Source organism: Phytophthora ramorum (genome assembly GCF_020800215.1).
Source record: "Phytophthora ramorum isolate Pr-102 chromosome Unknown Phyram_PR-102_s0012, whole genome shotgun sequence".
In the NCBI taxonomy this organism is placed as follows: Eukaryota; Oomycota; class Peronosporomycetes; order Peronosporales; family Peronosporaceae; genus Phytophthora; species Phytophthora ramorum.
The window spans coordinates 1,673,103-1,695,748 of record NW_027150658.1 but is presented as its reverse complement, the minus strand read 5'-3'; the positions used below and the strand labels follow the sequence as shown (position 1 = coordinate 1,695,748).

General features: G+C 54.6%; 11 protein-coding genes across 11 annotated transcripts; 7 read left to right on the top strand and 4 right to left on the bottom strand.

Moving 5' to 3' along the window:
* Positions 1 to 110: 110 nt before the first annotated feature.
* Positions 111 to 2,414, top strand: KRP23_11750 (Intraflagellar transport protein 80-like protein; the record flags this gene model as incomplete). The annotated part of the gene is made up of 1 exon (XM_067882323.1): positions 111 to 2,414. The coding sequence occupies one exon, from the start codon at positions 111 to 113 to the stop codon at positions 2,412 to 2,414; it is 2,304 nt and encodes a 767-aa protein (XP_067740587.1).
* Positions 2,415 to 2,764: 350 nt separating this feature from the next.
* On the bottom strand, positions 2,765 to 3,697 carry KRP23_11749 (Ras-related protein RABH1e; the record flags this gene model as incomplete). Its single annotated transcript, XM_067882322.1, has 4 exons — positions 2,765 to 2,832; positions 2,915 to 3,187; positions 3,250 to 3,320; positions 3,396 to 3,697. 4 exons carry the CDS (start codon positions 3,695 to 3,697, stop codon positions 2,765 to 2,767), a joined length of 714 nt encoding a protein of 237 aa, XP_067740586.1.
* A 161-nt stretch (positions 3,698 to 3,858) lies between these two features.
* Positions 3,859 to 6,230, top strand: KRP23_11748 (uncharacterized protein; the record flags this gene model as incomplete). The annotated part of the gene is made up of 2 exons (XM_067882320.1): positions 3,859 to 5,637; positions 5,718 to 6,230. 2 exons carry the CDS (start codon positions 3,859 to 3,861, stop codon positions 6,228 to 6,230), a joined length of 2,292 nt encoding a protein of 763 aa, XP_067740585.1.
* A 345-nt stretch (positions 6,231 to 6,575) lies between these two features.
* KRP23_11747 (Calcium-dependent protein kinase 22) lies at positions 6,576 to 8,027 on the top strand (the record flags this gene model as incomplete). The annotated part of the gene is made up of 6 exons (XM_067882319.1): positions 6,576 to 7,023; positions 7,099 to 7,153; positions 7,225 to 7,333; positions 7,407 to 7,476; positions 7,543 to 7,856; positions 7,935 to 8,027. 6 exons carry the CDS (start codon positions 6,576 to 6,578, stop codon positions 8,025 to 8,027), a joined length of 1,089 nt encoding a protein of 362 aa, XP_067740584.1.
* A 23-nt stretch (positions 8,028 to 8,050) lies between these two features.
* On the bottom strand, positions 8,051 to 9,157 carry KRP23_11746 (putative nudix hydrolase 1; the record flags this gene model as incomplete). Its single annotated transcript, XM_067882318.1, has 1 exon — positions 8,051 to 9,157. One exon carries the CDS (start codon positions 9,155 to 9,157, stop codon positions 8,051 to 8,053), a length of 1,107 nt encoding a protein of 368 aa, XP_067740583.1.
* Positions 9,158 to 9,288: 131 nt separating this feature from the next.
* On the top strand, positions 9,289 to 10,305 carry KRP23_11745 (Coiled-coil domain-containing protein 113; the record flags this gene model as incomplete). The annotated part of the gene is made up of 1 exon (XM_067882317.1): positions 9,289 to 10,305. The coding sequence occupies one exon, from the start codon at positions 9,289 to 9,291 to the stop codon at positions 10,303 to 10,305; it is 1,017 nt and encodes a 338-aa protein (XP_067740582.1).
* A 136-nt stretch (positions 10,306 to 10,441) lies between these two features.
* On the top strand, positions 10,442 to 12,784 carry KRP23_11744 (uncharacterized protein; the record flags this gene model as incomplete). Its single annotated transcript, XM_067882316.1, has 2 exons — positions 10,442 to 11,033; positions 11,115 to 12,784. 2 exons carry the CDS (start codon positions 10,442 to 10,444, stop codon positions 12,782 to 12,784), a joined length of 2,262 nt encoding a protein of 753 aa, XP_067740581.1.
* Positions 12,785 to 12,886: 102 nt separating this feature from the next.
* Positions 12,887 to 13,960, bottom strand: KRP23_11743 (Serine/threonine-protein phosphatase PP1-alpha catalytic subunit; the record flags this gene model as incomplete). The annotated part of the gene is made up of 2 exons (XM_067882315.1): positions 12,887 to 13,309; positions 13,826 to 13,960. 2 exons carry the CDS (start codon positions 13,958 to 13,960, stop codon positions 12,887 to 12,889), a joined length of 558 nt encoding a protein of 185 aa, XP_067740580.1.
* Positions 13,961 to 15,112: 1,152 nt separating this feature from the next.
* On the top strand, positions 15,113 to 17,157 carry KRP23_11742 (Protein phosphatase PTC7-like protein fig; the record flags this gene model as incomplete). The annotated part of the gene is made up of 5 exons (XM_067882314.1): positions 15,113 to 15,463; positions 15,517 to 15,582; positions 15,647 to 15,786; positions 15,847 to 15,930; positions 16,029 to 17,157. The coding sequence occupies 5 exons, from the start codon at positions 15,113 to 15,115 to the stop codon at positions 17,155 to 17,157; spliced, it is 1,770 nt and encodes a 589-aa protein (XP_067740579.1).
* A 136-nt stretch (positions 17,158 to 17,293) lies between these two features.
* Positions 17,294 to 18,532, bottom strand: KRP23_11741 (uncharacterized protein; the record flags this gene model as incomplete). Its single annotated transcript, XM_067882313.1, has 1 exon — positions 17,294 to 18,532. One exon carries the CDS (start codon positions 18,530 to 18,532, stop codon positions 17,294 to 17,296), a length of 1,239 nt encoding a protein of 412 aa, XP_067740578.1.
* Positions 18,533 to 20,264: 1,732 nt separating this feature from the next.
* KRP23_11740 (Glycerol-3-phosphate O-acyltransferase 1) lies at positions 20,265 to 22,534 on the top strand (the record flags this gene model as incomplete). Its single annotated transcript, XM_067882312.1, has 2 exons — positions 20,265 to 20,356; positions 20,425 to 22,534. 2 exons carry the CDS (start codon positions 20,265 to 20,267, stop codon positions 22,532 to 22,534), a joined length of 2,202 nt encoding a protein of 733 aa, XP_067740577.1.
* Positions 22,535 to 22,646: the final 112 nt, after the last annotated feature.

Below are 22,646 nucleotides of genomic sequence, written 5' to 3'. Positions count from 1 at the left end.
CGTTACTCGTCGCTGGAAGGGTCGGAGCTATATACGAGGCTCGCTGCGCCCCGTCGAGCAGCACCGGATCTTTTCGTGACCATTTGCAACCTGTCAGGACAATCCCCACCATGCGTCTTCAGCACTCACAGCTGCCTGTGAACCACCACACGGAGCTCGTGACGGCGTGTTGCTGGACGCCCGAGAACGAAGCCATCACATGCAGCGATGACAATTCCATCGTGCGCTGGCGTATGGACGGCGAAGTGGCCGGGGAAGTGGCCAAGATGGACGCCTACGTCACATCCGTGCACTGGGTGCCGTCGGTGGGCAAGCAGAGCGCCGATACGTTCGCAGTTTCGTGCACCGATGGCACGTTCCGCCTCATCTCGAAGAACGGACGCGAGGAGAAGCGCGTTCAGGCTTGCGACGCTGGCGCTGTCATTGCTCTCAAGTGGAACTACGACGGCACGGCTCTGGTTACTTCTGGGGAGGATGGCACGCTCAAGATCTGGTCACGCAGTGGCAATCTTCGTTCGACGCTGGCAACCACAGGTCGATCGGTGTATGATGTTTGCTGGGGGCCCGATAGTGACCAACTACTATTCACACACGGCAACAACCTCGTCATCAAGACCGTGCAGCTTGGACGCAAAGACATTCAGTGGAAGGCTCACGACGGCTCCATTTTGTGTCTAGACTGGAATCCGATCAATGACCGCCTCATCTCGGGAGGTGAAGACCGCATCTTCCGCGTTTGGGATGCCTTTGGACGCCAGCTGTACCAGAGTCCAGCAGGAGAACACGTTGTTACCTCTGTAGCCTGGTGCCCCAACGGCAGTTGCTTCGCCGTGGGCTCTTACAATATGTTGAGGCTGTGTGATCAAACAGGATGGTCTTACTGCCGCCAACGCCCGCAGAGTGGCTCGCTGATGGACTTGGCCTGGGCCTCGGACTCAACGCAGCTTATTGCAGCTGGTGGTAACGGCGCCACCGTCTTCGCACAAGTTGTGGGGCGAATACTGCCGTGGAAGAAGGTCGAAGTGACACTTGTGGACCCTCGCAAAATCCATGTTCACGACGTGGTGAATGAGACGCTCGAGGAGCTGGACTTCGCGCGTGACCGTGTCGTGGAAATGTCCTTCGCGCATGGATTCCTCGTTGTCTGTACGGCCACGCAGTGCTTCATTTACGATGCCCAGAGCTGGAACACGCCACACATTTTTGATCTCCGTGCTGCCGTCAGTCTGCTCGTCCAAAGTGAGAGTCACTTCCTCACAGTGGACAACTTCAACGGCATCCAAGTCTACTCGTACGAAGGCAAGACCGTGAGCAACCCCAAGTTTTCTGGTCTTCACGTTGAGTTCCTCAGTAGCCGCACCATCTCGCTCAGCAGCGATACACTTGCTATATTGGACCATTCGGACCGCAAAACGATTCGGTGCTTCGACTTGAACACGGGCAAGCAACTCCCTGTTGTCATCACCCACTCGCTGGAGATCCTTGAGTTGTCACTGAGCCGCTTCGGACCCATGGAGGACCGCAAGCTGTTTATCATCGACCGGAACCGTGATATGTATCTCTCTCGCGTGGCTCACAAGGGCAATTTCAAGCTTCACGCGCAGGTCGACTCCGCAGCTTGGAATGACGCGTCAGAGCTGCTCATTGCTATCGCCGACGCTAAACTACTCACGTGGACATACCCCAACATGGTCTATGTCGACCGTACGCTGCTACCTGATGTGGTTGAGTCTCGAGATGCAGCAGACTTCTTGAAAATGGCAGCCATCACGAGCTTCGTGGGCTCGAGTGTGACAGTGCGACGCGCGGACGGCACCACGCTTGCTGCGAGTGTATCGCCCTACGCACCTATGCTGTATGAGTTTACCACCGCTGCGGATTGGGACAAGGCCGTGAGGCTGTGCCGGTTTGTGAAGAGCAAAAGCCTTTGGACGTGTTTGGCCGGCATGGCGCTCCATCGACGCCACCTAGAGACCGCAGAGATTGCGCTTGCCTCGATTGATTGCGTGGACAAACTCTACTTCGTGCTGCACGTGAAGAGCTTGCCATGTGACGAGCGCCGCAATGCTGAGTTGGCTCTCTACTCCGGCAACGTTGACGAAGCTGAGGCCATCCTGCTGCAAGCGCACCCTACACCTCTCGTGTATCGCGCTATTAAGCTGAATTTGAGGCTCTTCCGCTGGGAGCGAGCATTGGACCTTGCCATTAAGCACACAACCGACGCCGGAACTCATGTAGACACGGTCCTTGCCTACCGTGAACGATTTCTAGCGGCCAACAAGCTCCAGGAGACCGACAAGAAGTTCCTGCAGTACTCGAAACAGGTAGCGATCGATTGGGAGACCATTTCCAAGAAGAAGGAGCTGGAGCGGGAGAAGGAACAGCACAGCAGTGGTGGAAGTCGCCGTAAGTAGAAGCGCCTACTTGTCTCCTTGTCACACGGGCTTGTTCTCTTCCTGCTGTGTGTCTAAAACGAAGGCCAGCAAGACTAAGAGCACAGTGTCATACCTCGTCAACAAACATATTAAAGGAACAAGCCCTATCCATGCATACTCCCTTCCTGCTTGACAAAAGAACGTGCTGAGAGGCAAAGGTGGAGAAAGCAGTGAAGCTGGGAAGGTGCACATCTGCAGTCGAAGCAGCGTGCTCTCTCACTTGGCTTCGATGGGCGCCTCCTGCTCCGCTCGCTCGTGCGTATGCAACTGGCCAGCTTGTATTTCGTTTTGCCTGCCACCTGCGTCATCTACTGAATCCGTCGCTCCTCTCAGCAATTGCATTGCTCTGCAGTGTTTTCCTTCGGAGGTGGTGCGGCAGTCAGCTTAATATCAATCACTGCAAAAGTCAAAATCACACGCAACAGCCCAGTCAGCACCACCAAAACCACCAACTCTTCTCTAATGCAGAGCCGACGCACGGTTAGAGTCTCCGCTAATCATGGTGTTCTCCATGCCGGGCAGCACTGTCGCTAGTTTGCGGAAGAGCGCCTTGATGTTGTAGCCTGCCTTGGCGCTCGTCTCGATGAACATGACGTTCTCCTCCTTGGCCTTGTCCGAGCCTTCCTCGATGGACACCTGGCGTCGGTCCGAGATGTCCGTCTTGTTGCCCACCAGCATAATCACCACGTCCTGTCCGCGCTCCGTGCGCACGTCTTCAATCCACTTGCTCGTGTTCAGGAACGACGCGCGATCTGCAGCAACAAAAGTATCCTCATCCACTGTCCTATCCTTGTAAAGCCCGACAACCACTCACTTGTGATGTCGTAGACCACGACCGCCACCGACGAATCGCGGATGTAGCTGGGGATGAGGCTCCGGAACCGCCTGGATACAGCAGCAAAGGACGTAAGTCATTACAGAGACAAGAACGATCCAAGCGCAGCAGTCGACGGAGCTCACTCCTGGCCGGCGGTGTCCCAGAGCTGCAGACGCACGGTGCGGTCCTCCATGTACATGGTCTTGGACAGGAAGTCGATGCCGATCGTGGCCTGGTACGCGTTGTCGAACGTGTCGTACATGAAGCGCGTGATCATAGACGTCTTGCCCACGCCCTGGTCGCCCAAAAACACCAGCTTGTACTTGGCCAGCGGCGCGATCTGCGGCACGTTCACGTTGGTGTCCGACACCTCCGAGTCGACGGTGTCCGCAGCCTCGGCAGCCGGCGCCTTGTCCTCCTTGTCCGTCGCCTCGGCCGTCGTCATCTTGCTCGATCAGGGAACAGTCTCGGGGTCGCCACGTTGAATGGTGTGCGCCACATCAACGACACTCTTCCTGACAATGCTGTGTACCACACCAACAGGCAGTGGCGCATCCACATTCACTCTTCAGTACTAGCCGAAAAGCCTCAGCGGAGACAAAGAGCATGGAGGATGCTTTAGCCGCGGACGCGCGGCCTAGACGCAGCGCCTCGCGGTCCATGCGGGCGGTCGCCAAGACGTCGAGACGCGCAGTGGTCAAGCCAGTGCGTGGAGGCGGCGGGTCGTCTGCTGACGAGGAAGAAGAAGAGGAAGAGGAGGAGGAAGAGGAGGAGATCGAGGAGGAAGAAGAGGAGCCCCCCGTGGACGAGGCCGACGAGGCCGAACTGGATGCCATCGACGCCGCCTACCGAATCTCGCCCACGGCCAGGGAGCTGCACACGCTGGAGCAGGGAACGCTCGTGCGTATCCTCAAGACGCCGGACGTGGAGCAGCGCGTGCCCCACACGGTGCACAAGGTCGGCGTCGTGGAGGAGGTGCCGCTGCACCCGAACACGTGGTTCAAGGTGCGGATCCGCGACGGAGACGTGGTCTACAAGTACCGTCCGTCGGCGCTCGAGGTGCTGGAGGAAGGCGATGATGTTAGTAGCTCTGCGGCGTCGCCACTTCCCAGTCCAATGGTGCAGCATGAAGAGGAGGAAGGGGAAGAGATAGAGGATCGCCATGAGGTGGACGATGACGAGGAGAATAAGGAGGAGAGTGACGAGGAGCCGCATCTAGAACCAGGCACGCGCGTGCGCTTGAAGCTGGATACGCTGTTCCGCCCCGAACGGTATTTGAAGAAGTATGCTGGCAAGCATGGCGTGGTCACGGGCCATCGCGAGAGCGAGGTCATTGTGCAGCTTAATGGGAGTGAGGAAATCGAACTGACGCTCCGCCAGAAGCACTTGGTAGTGTCGGGTGAGCCTGATTACGATGAAGAGGAGGAGGAAGAAGAAGAAGAGCAGGAGCGTGAAGAGGAAGAGAAGAAGCCGGCGGTGATCCACAGGAAGAAAAGAGGGAAGGGGAAACTGCTGTCGACTTTGGATCCCGACATGTGGATTGGCCGCAAGTGCCGCATTAACGTCGGCAAGTTCAAGGGCCAGCATGGTCGCGTGCTACGCTCCGGAAATGGCTGGGTGCAGCTGAAACTTGAAAACTCGAGCGAGAACACGGCCAAGCGCGCCTATGAGTTGACACTTCTCGAAAATATGGAGACCATCAAGGTACTGCATGCCAAGGCGCTTGAAAAAGAGAAGAAGCGCCGCGCTGAGATGCGCGCCAACGGTACTAGCCGACGCCGCGATGACGCAGATGAAGAAGATGACGACGACGAGGCTATCCATAGCGGTGCGGAGGACCCGCTAGCGGCTGAACAGACTGAGGACTCCCAAGGAGAAGACAACGGTAAACGCTCGCGCCGAGTGTCGACCCGCGGAAACTACGGTATCTCGTGGATTGAGAAAAAAGTGAATTTGCCGAATCGCAAGGGCTTTGGAATCGTGAAAAAGGCGGACCGTGATACATGCACTGTGGAAATCCAAACTACTAAGGTTCTGCAAGTGTTCAAGAAGAAAGACCTGCAACTTGCCGCGGAGGGCCACGCTAAGACTGCTCGGCAGAACAGCCGCAATCGTAATAATGCGAAGGCGCGTGAAAAGCTTGGCCTGGCGGACGATGTGGTGTTGATGGGCACGACGCCGTCGCGCTACTTAGCGTTCCAGGATCTGGTAAAACGATTCGCATTGCGTCGGCGTGAGAAGGTGAAAAAGCGCCCAAACCTTCTTGAGTGGCAGGCACGACTGAACTTGAACTATCTGGAGAACGGATTCTGGGACAAGAGTAATCCTTCGGTGATTGACCTAGTTGTGGTTCCTCAGTGCGAGATTTGTGGGGTGGAACAAGAGGTAAGATTGAATGGTGGGGTGCTTATTTGCTTGAACAATCTAATGTCGTGATGGTTTGGTCTTTTGTTTTTTTCTACCAGGACATGGATGGCCATTGTTGGAACAAGGATTGCCCGAGATGCCCAGCCTTTGATGTTGACGAGTTTGACGCGAAGGATGACAATGCCCTCATGCGCGTGCCTGTTGCGCCATTTGCTAATGACAGCATCACCACTTCGTTGTGCCTTAAAAAGGAGGACTTGTCACGAAAGCGAAAGCGTAGGTCTTTGGACACCACTCCAGTTGGCGCAGCTGACGGGGAACAGATTACCTCACCCACGTCGGAGCCGAAGAAGGCCAAGAGAGACGCCACAAAGAAGAAGACCCCAACTGCGTTCACCGACAAGGACCCTTCAAACGACGAAAAGGTTGCGAAGAAGAAAGCCAGCAAAGTTCCTTCAGAGGCAGCTGATCCGAAGCGAGGCAAGGCGAAGAAAGTTAATCCGGGTAGGAGCCCCAAAGCGGAGGAGGTCTCAGCCAACGCTGCCGAGGAGGGAGAGACCTCGCCAACAAGTGCATTCCGCCCTCATTACGACAACGTCTTCTCGCGGTAGGTAAGTCCTGTGTGAGACAAAGCAGGAAATTTCTTTGCAGCTCTAAATAGTATCGGGTGTTGACGATCGATCGAATCGAGGTGCATGCATATTTCATGTTCTGGTAATTCGTTCCGGTTGGTCTTTGGGGTGTCTAATCTGAGTCGAGGCATATGGTTCGCGTTCAGCTCTTGTATCTTATCGATGCTCCTTGAGCTCTGATCCCCGATCGATGTGTGACGAAGGTGATTAGTTTGACAATCAAGAACTGGGGCAGAGTTGCTGTGAGACACGAACGCGTTGCACACTGGTCCCGGCCTCCGGGTTGGCGAGCTTGACGCAATTTGAGCCTGATCTCATTCCCCCATGGCACCGAAGAGAAAGACATCGCATCCGGAGAAGAATGGGCTTCCGCCAGTTAAACCCCCGCCCATGCTCCAGCGAAAAAGCAGCAGCGTCAGTGTCCTAGACATCAGCGGCGGGGCTTCTGGCAGGGGTGCAGATCAAAGCGAAGACCACGAGTTCCCTAGACGTAAGAGAAGGACCAGCAGCTTGCAAGACTTTCGACCGACGGATGGAGATAATGATGATTATGGCGACAAGAGGACACAAAGCAAGCAGGGAGACAAGAACAAGAAGGAATCAAAGAATGGATGGTCCAGCACTGAAACTGGAAACTCGCTACCGAAAATTGGTGCACAGAGTGCCAATAAGCCTTCCATGGTTAACCAGCGTGCGAAGACGCGGCGTCATCGCGCAGGAGACATTATGCTCACTCGTCCAGCTACTATCGCCGTCGTAGTGAAGTACCAGTGTAAGTTTGCCCGACTCCGAGCAAAATTTGCTTGCTCTGGTGAAGCTAATTGCTGTGGGTTTCTTGGTTTTGCAGTAGGCCAACACGAGCTGAAAAAATTCAAGACGTGCTTTCGACAGATCGATCTCGAGTACGTGAACATCGTGGGGGTAACCCGTGGACGTGAAGGACAGCCATCTAACGCTTTGCTTTGTGCACCAGTTCGAGTGGCGTGATCGACTACGACGAGTTTTTCGAGTTTATTGATGAAACGAAGACACCGTTCTCTGAAGGGCTGTTCCGCATGATTGATTCGGATAGCAACGGAACGGTACGCACTTTCGTTGTTGAGAATCACAAACTTTGCGACCCTGAGACTAACACTTTGGTTTGTTGCTGGTTAGATTGATTTCGAAGAGTTTGTCCATGCAACTGTGCTGTATTGCATGTACACGCGTGACGAGATCCTCCACTGTACGTCTGTTCGCTGTCACTTTTCCTTCTGTTGTGGCTAACCAGTATCTTGGGTTTTCTTGCCAGTCGCTTTCGATACGTTCGACCCCGCTGCTACGGGGTCAATTGGTGACAAGGAACTTCGGCGTCTCGTCGGTATTGTGAATGACGGCCAATCCCAGTTCTCAGGCAACATCAACAACGCCTTATCAGAGTTCGATCGCAACAAAGATGGTGTCATCGACTTTGAAGAGTTCAAGAACATGAACAAGCGCTTCCCGATGCTGCTCTTCCCCTGCTTCCGGCTTCAGGACCGCATGCAAAAATCCACGCTTGGCGACAGCCACTGGCTTCAGCTGCACAAGCGTCTCTACGAACGCCTCAAGCTCGAGAACTATCAGGTACAAATTGTTAGTCTCCACTTTCTCTATTCACGCATTATTTGACGTTCTTCACTTTGTGTGCACGTTGCCCCGCAGCGAAAACATAACGGTGCATTGCCAGGACTCACGCTCGTCGGCGCCATCGTCAAGTTTCTTCGTCTGGACGCACGCGACATATACGAACCATAAATTGAGACTCGCTTGCTTTACTATTAAGATGAGGACGAGGTCATGTGGATGAGATCGAGAGGGTATATCGGCTTTCCTGACGCGATATGGTTGAAGTAGGTGACGGGCTCCGATCCGCGCAGCGGTAGTGAGGCAACTTGGTCGGCACGACACCACGTCGCCCCGGCACTTTCGTAGTCTGGGATTGACTTGGGCGGCTGGTCACAGTCCAGGGGTTCGGCGTAGAAGATGAAGCGCATTCGCACATATTGGCTACCACTGCGATCGTGTTTGGGGTGGTACTCGAGCTTGAGCAGCCCTGTGAGGCGGATGTCGATGCCTGCCTCCTCCTTCGTCTCGCGGACTGCGGCTTGTGCTGGGTTCTCGCCACTATCGATGCGTCCGCCCGGCAGCCAGAAGCCCGAGTTGGCGAACTCTTGCACGAGCAAGAAGCTGTTGAACTTTTTGTTGTAGCACACGACGAGCGCGAACGAGTACAAGGTGCTGTCGGCCATGTGGAACTCGCTCGCCATCTCGTGGCGGCCAGGAGGTCCGTGTGCGTTGTGCATGTGCACCTGGAACGGCCCTCTCGGGGTTTCTCGGCAAATGGGACACGCGATGCCGTCCGTGTTCCTCTCGTTGATGTGGTACATGGGGCAATGTCTCCAGAGCTGGTCTTCGTCCAGCTCGTTCTTGCCGCAGAATGGACACGTGAACCCGTCGCGGCCGCCAGATCTGCCTCTCGCCTTGTGGTGGTGCTCGCCACAGGACGCGATGAATGCCAAGACGTCGCGCACCGCGCTCAGCGAGTCCGTAACCATAGATGCACCCTCCTGGAAGCTGCGGTAACGACCCATTGGATGCTCAGCAAGCTGCGGACTGAAGACACAGAGGAAGATCTGCTTGCTGATGGTGCGGATCATGCGCAGCAGCGGGTACAGACGCCGCTCCGAGAGCCCCGAGGCACGGAACAGCACGGCGTCGAACGGGACGCGCGTGTGCATGAGCTGGCGCATGAGCTCCGCCTCGTCGTGCACTGCCAGCTCCGTGACGAAGCCCTGCGCCGTGCATGCCTGCACGCACGCGTTGTCCAGACTGTCCAGCGGCACATCATGGCTCGACACGTTCCTGATCACGAGCGCACGCTTCATACTGAATTCTGCCAGGTGTGCAGGGTATGACTATGCAGGACTAGAGGTCCTATCTACTCGCATATCGATATGATTGGGCAATATTGTACAGGCATACGAAAGGTCGCGACACAAGTTGAAGTGAAGCGAAGATGAACGAGGACGAGCTGGACGAGTTGGAGGCCAAGCTGGACGACGTGGCACACCAGAATGACGTGCTCAAGCAAGAGAACGAGCTGCTGGAGTCGTATCTACAGCGAAACGGGCAGCCCACGACCGGCAGCGACGACGAGGAGAAGCAGACGGACAAGAAGGCGGGCGGGTCCAGGCAGCGCCGCGTACGCGCGCAAGTGATGCTCACGATCGAGCAGAAGAACGACATTTGTAGCACGGAGCTGGAGGCGGCGCAGAAGGAGCTGGAGGAGACCAAGCGTTCGTCCGAGAGACTCATCGACACGCTGCGCGCCGTGCTGGAGGAGACCGATATCCGCATCGCCGAGCTCAAGAAGGACGCGTACGAGTTCAAACGCGACATCGTCGTGGGCGCCGAGAACTTCCGCACAGGCAAAACCATCGCCGAGAAAATGATCCGCTACATGGAGGAGAAGCTGCGCCAGAAGGACGCGATCGTGGAGAAGCTCAGGCTCAAGAACGCCACGTTGAAGAGCCAGGCGCAGAAGATCGACGCGCAGCTCCGACACAAGGAGGAAATGGGCGACGCGCTCCACTACATAGACTTCCACCAGCTGCAGATTGAGAACAAGCAGTACGTGGCCAAGATCGAGGAGCGCAACGAAGAGCTGCTGCGGCTGAAGCAGACCACGGGAAGCACCGTCCAAGTGCTGAATAACCTTAAGAAGCGTCTCCACGAGCTGCTGGAGGAGAGCGCGTGGGTCCAAGGCGAAATTCGCACGCGGACGGAGCTGAATGAGAAGATTGTGGAGGAGATCACACTCGTGGAGGAGAAGAACCAGAAGGATATGCACCGCTTGCAGTCGTTGCAGATCCAGCAGTCGGCAGAGCCCAGCAAGGACATGCCGCAGATCCTGGACTACGTCGCCCAGAAGGCCAAGATGTATGAACTGCAGCAGGAGGTCAAGAACTACGAGCGGAAGGTGGAAATTGCCGAGCGTGCCGTCAAGCTGAGTCGGGCCAAAGTAGCAAAATGATTCTAAGCAGTAGGGTAGCAGAGGACTTACATATCATGTTAATCTTTTGAACTAATCGATCTTGAATAGTCCTGCTTGTACGTGTCATGCTAGTTCAAAGCGACGCGCCCCCCAACAACGCTATTTTCTGTCCTCCATGGAGAGAGCACGCATCCGACGTCGGCGCCAACAGTTCCAGACGCAGCTCGAGGTTCAAACCCGAGAGCTACGAGAGCTGCTGACCGTGCAGCTTACCTATGAAGCCAAGGGTGCATCGACCCAGACGAGACAAGTGTTGAAAGCACAATACCAACTCGGGGAGCTGTGCGCAGAATTCGACGAGTTTGTGCTTGCGAGTATGTATTTCCAACAAGTGCTGACCGGCCTGGAGGCGGAGTGCCCAGCCAGTGAATCAGGAAAATCAACAGAAGAGGAGGCTGTAGAACTGGGGTCGTTGCGCTCGAATACTCTCAACTGGCTGTCAGTGACAAACTTTCGGGCTGGAAATCAAAGCGAAGCCATGAATTTCCTGCTACAGGCTAAGAAACTTGGTCGAAACGAGTCTTCCGTGGAACCCGGCAGCTCACCCGTGGACAAGCTACTGACAGCCAACTACGCGCTTTTCCTACATGCCAAAGGTAACATCACTGACGCAGAAAATGCCGCACAACTGGTAACCAACGAAGGAGCAGTGGATCCCCAGGAGGAGTCCGAGGATGACACACGTGCTGGAAGCACAGCATTCATGCGTGCGTTTTCGTAATTTGTTTGTACATTTCTTGCGCGGCGTTAAAGCTAACCCGGCGACGAATGTACTGTGGTTATTGTAGTGCTGGCCAGTATTTCCAAGGCCAGAGGAAACTCTGAACGGGCTTTAGAGTATGCCGGGCGTGCTGTTGTGCTTGCAGATCGCGTGCAGGACCCAAGACTTATTGCACGGGCGCACAACAATCTTGGTATCTACTGTCTCGAGCAGGGCGATGTAGAGCGTGCCTTCGGCTTGTTTTCTAGCGCATACCGTGCCACGCAGCACACAAAGGATTTCCAGCAGCAAGCGACTGTAAAGTATCATTTGGGTCTTGCGCTGGCATACCTCGGTCGGAACGTGAATGTAAAGCACGACATTGGTGACGACGAAGATGACGAAGAGAACCCTGAGGAGGTACAACAAAAGCTGCAACTGCCACCACCAGAAACCAGTGGGCCTACAGAGAATGATCCAGAGACAGCGTCAATGCCTGGTTCCGACATCCAAGCTGCAGCTGTGATTGAAGTCCCAGTTATCGCACCCCCACCAAAAACACCGAAAGACATGTTCCTAGAAAGTGAGAAACTAACGGATGCACTGCCGGAGCCCGATAATGCGCTTCGTGTACTCGCGCAGAGTTGTCGTGGCGAAGAAGAGTATTATGCGGGCGAGTTTCACACCGCTGAAGCTGAGTTTTCAATTGCAATGGGCCAGCTGAAAGAGTTCACAGGAATCGATCTTGACGAGCACGAGAATGCGAATGCAGCAGCCACGGCTGATGCTACAGCAATGGCAGAGATGAACACCGCAACAGTTGAAGACGTCGCCGCGTCGGAGACCACGTTACCGCCAATCGACTCGGAGCTAGCAAAACTTCATGGCTTGCTGCTCAGCTACACCGGTTGCACGCAACTGGTTGAGGGCAAGTTTGAGTTTGCAGAGCGCTCACACAAACGCGACCTTGCGTTGGCGCTTCGACAGGAAGATCTCCATGCTCAACATCGTGCCTTGCGTAACTTGGCAATCGTCTACAACGCTACGCAGCGGTATGTGGAAGCTATCCCGCTCTGGCGTGAAGCCCTTGAGCTAGCGGTCGTACTGGATCTAAAGGGTGAACAGTTGATGGCGTATTCGGGTCTAGGCTCCGCACTTCGGGAGTTATTGTTGCTCGAAGGACAGGGTGCGGCAGCTGGACTGAGCTCCGGGACGGGATCCATGCAGCCTCTGGAGGTGTTTCTTAAACAACGTGCACTCGCTGAGCAAGAAGGCGACCTTCATCAACATATTTTGGCGCAGCGACACATTGTCAGTGTTTATGAAAGTCCGATTTCAAAGGCACACAGTGAGAGCGAAGCTGCGGAGGCACTTGAGCGGCGCTTGTCTGAGTGCGATGTTCTAGTACAGCTTTGCGAGAGATACGAGAATTTGCAGTATCGAGCTGATGCCTATCGCTCTCTGGCAAATGCTCTGACTTCGCAGCTTGCAAGATTACGTGCTCGAGCCCACGGTGATGGCACCTCTGAACTACACTACGGACTAGCCGATGCAATTGCCGTGCTCTCGCAGAAGCGAAATAGCGTGTGTGCCAGCTATCAAGAAGCAAATATACAGCTTTCGACTGCAGCAACACTTATGTTCCAAGATGTGTATGACGAAGGACTTGATGAAGACTCGAAGGCACACAAGCCAAAGCCCGACGAACGACATGCCCGACCAGCACTAACTCGACTAGAGATCCTGCAGCGCCGTTGAACACGAATGTCACAAACAGTTAATAAAGAACTTCGAGATGCTGTGTATAGGTTCTTGGTTAGTTTGGTTTCGAGCGCATTTCTCGAGTTTGGTCCTCTCTTCTCAAGTCTTTTTAGATAGTTTGCGCTTATCGCTGGAGGCAAGCACTTTGAAGGTGCAGCGAAGGTTTTCGTCCACCACTAGCATCGCACCAGCGTTGTCGAACTCGTTGCAGTAGTTAGGTGCAGAGAAAATTGTTACGAGCTTGCGCCCAGCAAAGAACTCGTAGCCGTCCGAGACGACTTGGTGAGCACGGCACACGAGATCTAGGTCGTGCGTTTTGAGGAATTGGTCCACCACATCTGTGCCAAAGATGTAGGACACGCCGCGGTCGCTCTCGGTCCAGCCCTGACTATCAGGGTCGGGGTCTGACCAAAGCAGATCACACAGCAGACCCTCGTCGGGTACATCCGTCGGGCGTCGAATGTTCTTGATCTGGTCTAACGTATACAGATCGGGTGAAAGTCCTCCGTGCGTGCAGAAAATCTAACGTTGGATAGCAATGGAGACGATATGAGCGATAGAACGCAGCGATTCTCAAATAATCAGTGCACAGGCTCACCTTTCCTCCGATAACAGCGGAAATAGGCATGCAGTTGAAGCAGTCACCAAACGTGCGCCACACTTTCACCGAGTAGCGGCGCTTGCACTCGTCGTAGAAACCGTAGATGCGATTAATCGACGCACACTCGTGGTTCCCTCGCAGTAGATAAAGCTGCTCCGGGTATTTGATCTTGTACGCGAAGAGCAGGCAGATGGTCTCGATACTCTGCATGGCGCGGTCCACATAGTCCCCCAGGAAGAGATATCTCCGCTCATCGGGAAAACCTCCCATCTCAAACAGCCGTAGCAGGTCCGAATACTGACCATGGGTGTCGCCGCAAATGTTAATTGGCGATGGGACTTCCACGAGTGGCGGCTGCTCCAGGAAGACCTGCGCAAAAACACAATTGGTTTAAAGAAGTGCATTCGGGATGAAGCACAATTTCTGTCTGTACGAACCGTGCGAATTTTACGACAAAGCAGCAACACTTCGTCCGTGGTGATGTCTGTCACTTCGGTCTGCGTGGGCTTGTCCTGCACACTCAGCAGCTTGCGGATCACGCCGTCGACGATCTGAATGCTCGGGTCTGCCATGGTGGAGCTGTCACGAGATTTCTGTCAATCCGGCGAGTCGAGGAAGTTGTGGACGATGCAACCAACCAAGGTTTTGCTCCGCTATTTTTCGCTAAGCTGCTACGGCCTATTCATAGGCTACGAATATGAATGATAGCTCTCAACCTGGTGAACTGATGCTGCAAACATGGATGTCGGTTCTTAGAAGATATGTACACGTAAGCTTAGTGGTAACACGAACTAGGCGACACAGTCATTAATATAGGGTGTATATGTACGTGAAAGGAACTTCGGTCGATACTACGTTCGGCGTTTACCTTAGGGGCGGTAAAACTGAGAAAACAGCACGAATGCATTCATTTCAATATGCTGTGCTTGTACGCGAATGTTGGCCGCTTGAATGGCGAGAAGAACGAAAGGAGAATGTCTACAGTATGATAGCGTACACAACATCATGAAGAGATCCTTTACGAGTTCATGGACAAACTGGCCCTTCCAATAATGGTGCGCCGTACCCAGCTTAAAAAGCCAATGACACCTGTCGTTTCAACGGATGAAGGCTTTGGTAATAGGCCCCTCGTGCTTTTCGATCCTGAATATTTTTTTTGTCCAGAAAGGGCTCCAGCGAATAACGAAGACATCTACAAGGTGGTCATCCGTTCGACTCGACTGTTTGCGCTATCTTACTTCGCTATCCTACTGGAGACATTGGCAACGAGGTCAAACGCCACACCAGAGAGCGAGTTGCTGTGAATCAGCAATGATCACTTTCCAAGCAACCACTTCACTTGGTGCAGCCAACAGTTTGGCTGCATTCCTACAAAAGTTTTATGCCTAGCTTTGCAGATTGCGGAATGACTCGGTTTTCTTCTCTGAGTTAAGGCTTCCCTCATTCTTCAACTGACAGTCGTATCTCTTCTCATCGTCCTGCTCCAGCCAGAGCTGAAGTCGCTACCTTCTCTTAAGCGCTTCGAGGTGGACATAGTCAAAGTGCTTCGTTCCCAAACTCTAAATCCCAAAATCTTTTTGGCGTTACCCATCACCAATCCAAACGGCTTCAACATCGCTTCCCATTCGTCCAAAATCCTGTCAAATACTACCTCCCATAGGCTAAAACCTCTTCCCATCCTCTTTGCATCCGCACTTCGCTATCACCCGACCTCATTAGGCAAAATGCAGCGACTCGTGCGTCGTGTGTCCGCCGCCCGCTGGCCTCCGTTCCGCGCGCTGCTAGGAGGCGTGGGAGGCTACTCGAGCGCCAAGCCGCTGCCGTCTCCGTCGCGCATGAGCGTGGCCGACCTGCTGGAAGTGTCCAAGCAATTCCGCAGCAAACAGACCAACTACATCCACGAGGACCAGACGCTGGACGAGGCCGTCAAGTGCCTGGCCCAGAACGAGAACTCGGCGGCGCTCGTGGTGGTCAACAGGCAACAGCAAGTTGTGGGCCTCATCACCAATCGCATGGCGCTGCAGAGAGTCGTGCGCATGCGCTCTACGGGCAAGCGGTCGGACTGGAACATGAAGGTAGAACGACCCGACCTTTGTTAAAAGGAGGGAGGCTGACGGACTGCTCGTAGGTATCGGAAGTCGCTATCCCAGCTCGAAAAGTGCTACATGTGTCGCCGGAAGATTCACTTGAAGATGTGAGTGAACGGGGGAGACGTGGCGTGGGAAGAGTGTGTTTCTGACTGTTTTTTTTCTTTTTAGTGTCGAGCAGTGATGGCGCTGTCAGGCGTGGGGGAGCTGCCGGTGCTGCAAGGAGACAAGTTGTTGGGCACAGTGTCGCTCACGGACATTGCGTCGCTGATCCACCGCCATGACGCCCAGCTGAATCCTGATCCTATCAGGTGGGCAGGAGTTTTTATTTTGCTGTGGGTTCCGAGTCTCATTTGATGATGGTTGTGCAGTGCCAAGTCGGACTACATCAACTTGATCTTGCCGCGCAAGGGCCTCCCTGCAAACACGTCGCTGGACCAGACCGTTGTGCAGCAGTACGTGATGTCTGTGCTGCGTTTATGAGGGGGTTCCCGACTGGATCTAACGTGGAGTTGCTATGTTATTTTTTTTGCTTGCGTTTGCCTTACGACAGCAAGCATACGCACCCGAACTACTGGTCGTACTATTTGCACTCGTTCGCAATGTCGATTCCGCACCCGCAGAAGAAAGAGACTGGCGGAGAGGACGCTTTCTTCCTGGGCATGGTGCCACACGGTGAAGACGAAGGAGGTGCATCAGCTCCGGTTCTCGAAGATCGCCCCATCGACATTGAGCCGTCTGTCCCGACGATTACGCACGGTACTCAGGGACCGGTAGACGTGCTGGCGATGGGAGTCGCTGATGGCGTTGGCTCGTGGTTCGAGAAAGGTGTCAGTGCACGTCAGTATGCCCAGGAGCTCATGGTTGCAGCGCATCAGGCAGTACAAGTCTCGTACGCGAAGAACCACGACATTGACCCCTCCGAAGTGCTTCACGCCGCTTGGTCAACTGTGCTTCAAAAGGAAATCGTAGGCAGCTCCACCGCTTGCGTACTCGCCCTGGACCCGGAACAAGGAGAACTCCACGGTATCAACTTGGGGGACTCGGGCTTCCTAATTATTCGCGACAAGACTTCGGATCGCGAAACTGCGCGGTTGCGTGGTACACTGGACGGCTCGCTGATGCGTAAGATATCCAATCGTGACCAGGATCTGACGCCTGCAGGACGACGAAAAGGAGCCCACGTGTCGTACCGCTCGCCGCAGCAGCTGCACTACTTCAACTGTCCATTCCAGTTGGGCTTTGCTGGTGCTGATCTAGTGAGCGATGTTGTGGATGACTTGGCCAGCGGAACGCACTCACCCATGCGCGAGAAGCCGCTTTTTGAAACCCCAGAGAACGGCATGAGGCTGCGGGTACCTGTGCTCGAGGGTGATCTTATTATTCTTGCCACCGATGGACTCTTTGACAACGTGGACGAAGAGGTGTTGCTTGAGATTGTGCGCGGTGAGCCCAACCTTGAGACCATGACACGCAAGCTCGTACAGAAAGCTTACGACTTGTCGCTTGACCGGACGCGCGACTCGCCCTTCGCACGACTTGCCAAGGAGAACGACTTATTATGGGGCGGCGGCATGCCAGATGACATCACCATCATCGCGGCGCGCGTCACCAAGCACAAGACTAAGGAGGAAAAGATAGCTGAGGCCGCCTCAGTGATGGCCGAAGCTGACGCCAGCTAGTAGGAAATCATTAGCAACGACAAGTGTGCCACAGACAGTTAGAAAAATAAGCAGAAACACGACAAAACGTACGCGCGACGTCGTGTCCTCTGTCGTTGCGATAAAAACTTAGGAAGATCGGGAGTGGCAGTGGAGCTCACGTGAGTGTGTCAGTGGCGTGCGCCTCTGATGCTGAGTCCTCTGCTGCCCCTACGTCACCTAGTGCTGCATCGTCACCTTTAGTCTCTTCTTCGTTCTCTTCGTCGCTTTCAGCAGGTTGGGCCTTCTCCTCCATCTCTACCTCCTCATCTTGCTCGTCACTTTCATCGGCGTGCGATGCATTTCCAGCTTGGCCTTCACTTCCAGGTGAGAAACTTGTGCTGTTCGGAGCCTCACTGTCCTCTGCTTCTTCCTCCTCTTCTCCCCCTTCCTCCTCCGAAATGACAACAATTTCATCGTCATCGTCCGACCCAGCGGGCTTATCCTCTTCCTCCTCACCTTCCTCTTCTTCTTCTTCTTCGTCTTCATAGCCCCCAGTCTCTTCTTCCTCATCGTCGTCATCATCATCCAACTCCACCGGGGCCGCAGCCGACGATCCTCTCAAGTACAGATCCCTCACCCGAATAGCGTCTCGCATCAGCGATAGTACCGAATCCTGCGTACAAGCATCCACCAAAATGGCATCTCGGGCATCTTCATGTCCGTAAAACAGCTCCTCGCCGTACTTCTCCAGTGCTGTCAGACACAGTTTACTGCGTGCCGAGTCGTCCAACTGCAGCAGCAGCTGCCTAGCCTCTCTCTGGTTCTGTGCACGGGAAATAGCTCTGGCCGTCTCCTGTTCGTCGTCATCTTCCTCCTCCTCCTCCGCATCCTGACTGTACGTCTGGTCCTCCTCCTCCTCTTCTTCGTCCTCATCCACATCCACAATGTCAATTTCATTGTTCTGGGACGTCGGCGGCTCGCTCTCCTCCTCTTCTTCAGGTGGAGCCAAGTCATCTACATCCTGCTGGTTTTCCATATTTAGATTTCCCTGTTCCACATCTTGGTTCTCCATTGCCACATCTAGGGTTTCTCCGTCCATATCCAGACTATTTTCCCCATTTTCGAGGCCAATGGCCAGGTCCGCGTCCAGATCGTCTTCCTGCAGGGGGAACGCCTCGTTGTCGTCCACATCCGGCAGCTCCTCGTCCAGCAGCTTGCTCTTCTTGCCTACGGGGGACACCAGCACGTCGTCCAGCGTCGTCTCCTTGTCCTTCAGATCCTCCACGCTGTCGCCCTCGAAGGCCTCGGCAGCGGAGCGTTTCTCGCCTGTGGGCGCCGCCAAGTCGATTGGCAGGCTGTTCACGTCGCTGGCTATAGCTGTGGCTCCCGCAGGGGTGCTGGAGGCCTCGGCCATTGTCGGTACGAAGCTGCCAAAACTGGAGGTAAATTGCTGCGGTTGTCTTGATCTTTTGGGAAATAAAGCAGAAAAGTCCGCGTCGGGACTCCAAAATAGCAACTGGTATAGGATAAGTAGAGCTGTAATTATTCATTAGTTGCTGGTTGAGGGGTACGTAAGACGATTGAATACTAAAATGACTACTAGGACTACTAAAATCCGCGTTACTGGATTTCTGCTGTAGCACTACATGTAGCTGGCATTGCGCTCGTTCTTCGTCGGAACGAGTTCATAGCTGAAATACTCCGTTGAGATCACGCGTTCTTGGAACGCAGTTCGATGAGCCTCGGCCCTTCCAAACTTTGCTAGCATTAGCTTTGGATTTTCGTTTTCTCTACTCACCAAACTACCGACAAACTCTAGGCGACTGACGACAAGGTCAAGGTCTTAGATGGCATTAGCCAAAAGAAGTGAAGGGACAACAATGCAATTCAAAGCGAAACGAAACTGATTGGCTGATACAGCTGATCAATGTTCCATACGCCACTTCCCCCTGTTTGATGCAACTTTTTCACCAACTCGCCAGGGAGCTGCGAAATTGTCGCAGAACACACGAGCTCCAAATCACTGCCAGACGCTGACACACTCTTGATCAGGCGGGCTGAAAGCAGTAGCTGCGCGTCCTGGGTACAGTTTGAAAGCAGTACCCTGTTGAACACCTGGTGTTATTTTGGGTGAGAATTTTCGTCTCCTACAAGATTTTGTTCGTGATGGACACGAGTCCGGGATCCGAAGGTAGTTCTTAGCCGGGTTTTTTTAATCCAGGAGAAGAGAACGCTGGAGAACACCAAGCTCATGCTCTTTTATAAGGGGTTGAGAGCCTGTTGAGGCATCTCTGAAATTAGTACTAATAAGTCAAAATTACAGACGACTAAGCCTGTTAGCACTACTAAGCCGCTGACTGGGAAGAATATGCTTAGTCTTAGTCTTAGTACTACCGTCTTGCCCCGCATATTAGCCATGTGTTCAATAGAGACTACGCTTCTCGCTCCTCGTTGTTCAAACCTCGTTTTGAACGCCTGCTGAATAGAACACAGGCTTCCGAATTTGGGGAAGTTCAGTGACTACCATTAAGCATCTCCAAAAGGTCACAGCCAATCATTTGAGCTTTAACACAGCCTCTCAAGCTCTCGGTTTGTTTGTACTTCGATTGGCATTCTACATTTGAGCAGTGCCGTAGCTACAGTATCAACGAGAAGTTTGTAGGCTACCAAAAACGAGAAAAAGGACCCACTACCAGCATTTTTTCAGACTTCAGCAATTTGTTCGATGTATAAGACGAAGGCAACAGCTACACTTATCAACTCAACGCCCACAACGATGGCTGCAAGTCGTGGGCATTGAGTTGGACTCCAATTCCATTTTGTTCCCGACATAGCAAACCCAGCTGCATCTTGTAGGTAGTATATCCATATGCTCTGGACGAGCCTAACGCCGGTGTACGTTTGAGAGAAAATGCATCTGCCGGTTAGCGTTTTGCCACCTCCGTCTCAGCTTTCCAACCAGGACAACCGATCGCTCGCGACTTTCGACTCGATGGGCCATAATTGAAATTATCCGTTTGTTCCGGTGACGCGCCAGATCTTGGCTCGAGAAACTGCTCCATTCTGGAAGCAAGTCATTTCTCGATCCGCCAGCAACCGCACAGTCCGAGAATCCCGTAAGCCGCTGAAGAGAGCCACATCCCAGGATGAAGTTCCACGACAAGGAGGTGCTCAACGACACGTGGACGCAGTTCCTGGCGCTGTGTCTGCTGCTCATGCTGGCCGTGGACTCGCTCAAGTACGTCCTCTCGCCCCTCTTCTTCCTCTTGCACGATATACTAACCGCCTCCGTGTACTCCTGTGCAGCCCCATCAAGGCCGTCAGCAAGTTCCTGGGACTTCCGTCCTTCTACTGGGGCCTGCTGTCCGTGGGGATGATGCTGGGTTTGCTGTTCCACAACGCGGCCGACGTCATCTACCGCTCCACGCGCGTCTTCCTCAACAGCATCCTCAGCATCTCGTTCAAGAGCGTGGACCTCATCGGCCTGGACAACGTCCCCATCGAGGGCCCCGTCATCTTCACGGGCAACCACGCCAACCAGTTCGTGGACGGCCTCGTGGTCATGATGACGAGCCCGCGCAAGGTGGGCTTCATGATCGCCGAGAAGTCGTGGCACATGCCCGTCGTGGGCCACTTGGCCCGCATCATGGGTTGCATCCCGGTGGTGCGTCCCCAGGACTCGGTGGCTGTGGGCGTGGGTCAGGTCAAACTCGCCAGCGACGCGGCCGTGACCCTTGCGAGCTCTGCCAGCGGCGGGGCCAGCAGCGGCAAGCCGCAGTGGCTTGTGCAGGGCGAAGGCACCAGCTTCACCAAGCAGGTGACGCCTGGGGACCAGATCCGCTTCCAGGGACAGAGCGTCAAGGACTCGGGCTCGCCCGTCAAGATTGTGCAGGTGCTGGACGACACGCAGCTGCTGCTGAGTGAGCCGTTGAAGAACGGCAGCGGCGAGCTGGTGCTCGAGAGCACGCCGTTCGGCATTTTGAAGCGGGTGGACCAATCGGTGACGTTTGCCAAGGTGTACACGCACTTGAAGCGCGGCAACTGCATTGGTATCTTCCCAGAGGGCGGCTCGCACGACCGCACAGACCTGCTGCCGCTCAAGGCTGGCGTTGCCGTCATGGCGCTTGGTGTCAAGGACAAGTACAACATCAACGTGCCGGTTGTGCCTGTGGGTCTGAACTACTTCCGCGGCCACCGCTTCCGTGGGCGCGTGACGGTGGAATTTGGCACCCCCATCACAGTGGACCAAGAGCTGATGGAGAAGTACGAGGAGGACAAGCGCGTTGCTTGCAACACCTTCCTGCACCGCATCGAAGAGAGCATGCGATCGGTGATCGTGACTACGCCGAGCTACGGCGTCATGCAGGAGGTGCTGACTGCCCGTCGTCTGTTCCAGCGCTCTGGAGTGCGACTGTCTGCCAAGGAAACCCAAGACCTCAACCGCCGCTTTGCTGAGGGATACAAGGTGCTGCAGGATGTGCCTGAGGCGCAAGAAGACCTCGTGGTGCTGCAGCACAAGCTGGACAACTACTACAAGACGCTGCAGAAGATGGGCTTGAAGGACCACCAGGTGCCTTACATCCCGTGGTGGACCATCCACGACGTGCTGGGTTCTGCGCTCTACGGTCTGCTGATTTTACTGCTGGCATCGATCCCGTCTTTCGTTCTGAATGCACCTGTGGGTCTTTTGGCTCGCTCGGTGGCGAACACTGCGCAGAAGAAAGCGCTCGAGGGCTCGAAGGTGAAGGTCATGGCGCGCGACGTCGTTCTCAGCAAGAAGATTCAGTTTTCCATCGTGGCTGTGCCGCTGCTGTGGCTCATGTACCTGGCTGCTGCTGTCGCGTTCACGGACTGGTATTGGTCGTCTATCATGCTGCTCATGGTGTCGTTCCCTCTTTTCTCCTTCTTTGGCGTGCGCTCCGTGGAGGCTGGCATGATTGAGCTGAAGACCGTCCGTCCCCTTTTCTACCGTCTTCTTCCGACGTACAAGGCCACCCAAGATGAGCTGCCGCGCCAGCGCGCTGAGCTTCAGAAGGAGGTGCGTGAGTTCGTCAGAAAGCACTCGGCGTACCTGGGCAAGCTGGCCGAGCCGAAGAAGCTCGATTGGAGCGAGTACATGCACGAGCGCTCGTTGGTGCTAGCGGCCAAGGCCAAGGTCCAGGACGAGTCGATCCCGCCGCCTCCCCCGGCACATGAAGAGCAGGACGACGAGGAGCCCCGTGAGGTTGTTGGCGAGGGCGAGGATGAGATTGCCTCTCCAATGGCTACCATTACGAAGTTCCACGACATCAGCATTTTGGGCAAGTCGGAGAAATCGGTGGCAGACTTGGCGGGCCTGGAACGCTCCATGTCGTGTCCGCCTGGCTACCAGGAGCTGGCTGAGGAGGTGGCCAAGCAACGTCAAGGCTCCGTTTAGATTGTTCAGAGGGAGTGTGCACCAGGTAGTCTCATCATAGTCAATTGTCGCTGCGTTGGATTCATGTTCTGCTTTGGCTCCGGTGTCATGGTGAAGACAAGAGCCATGAATT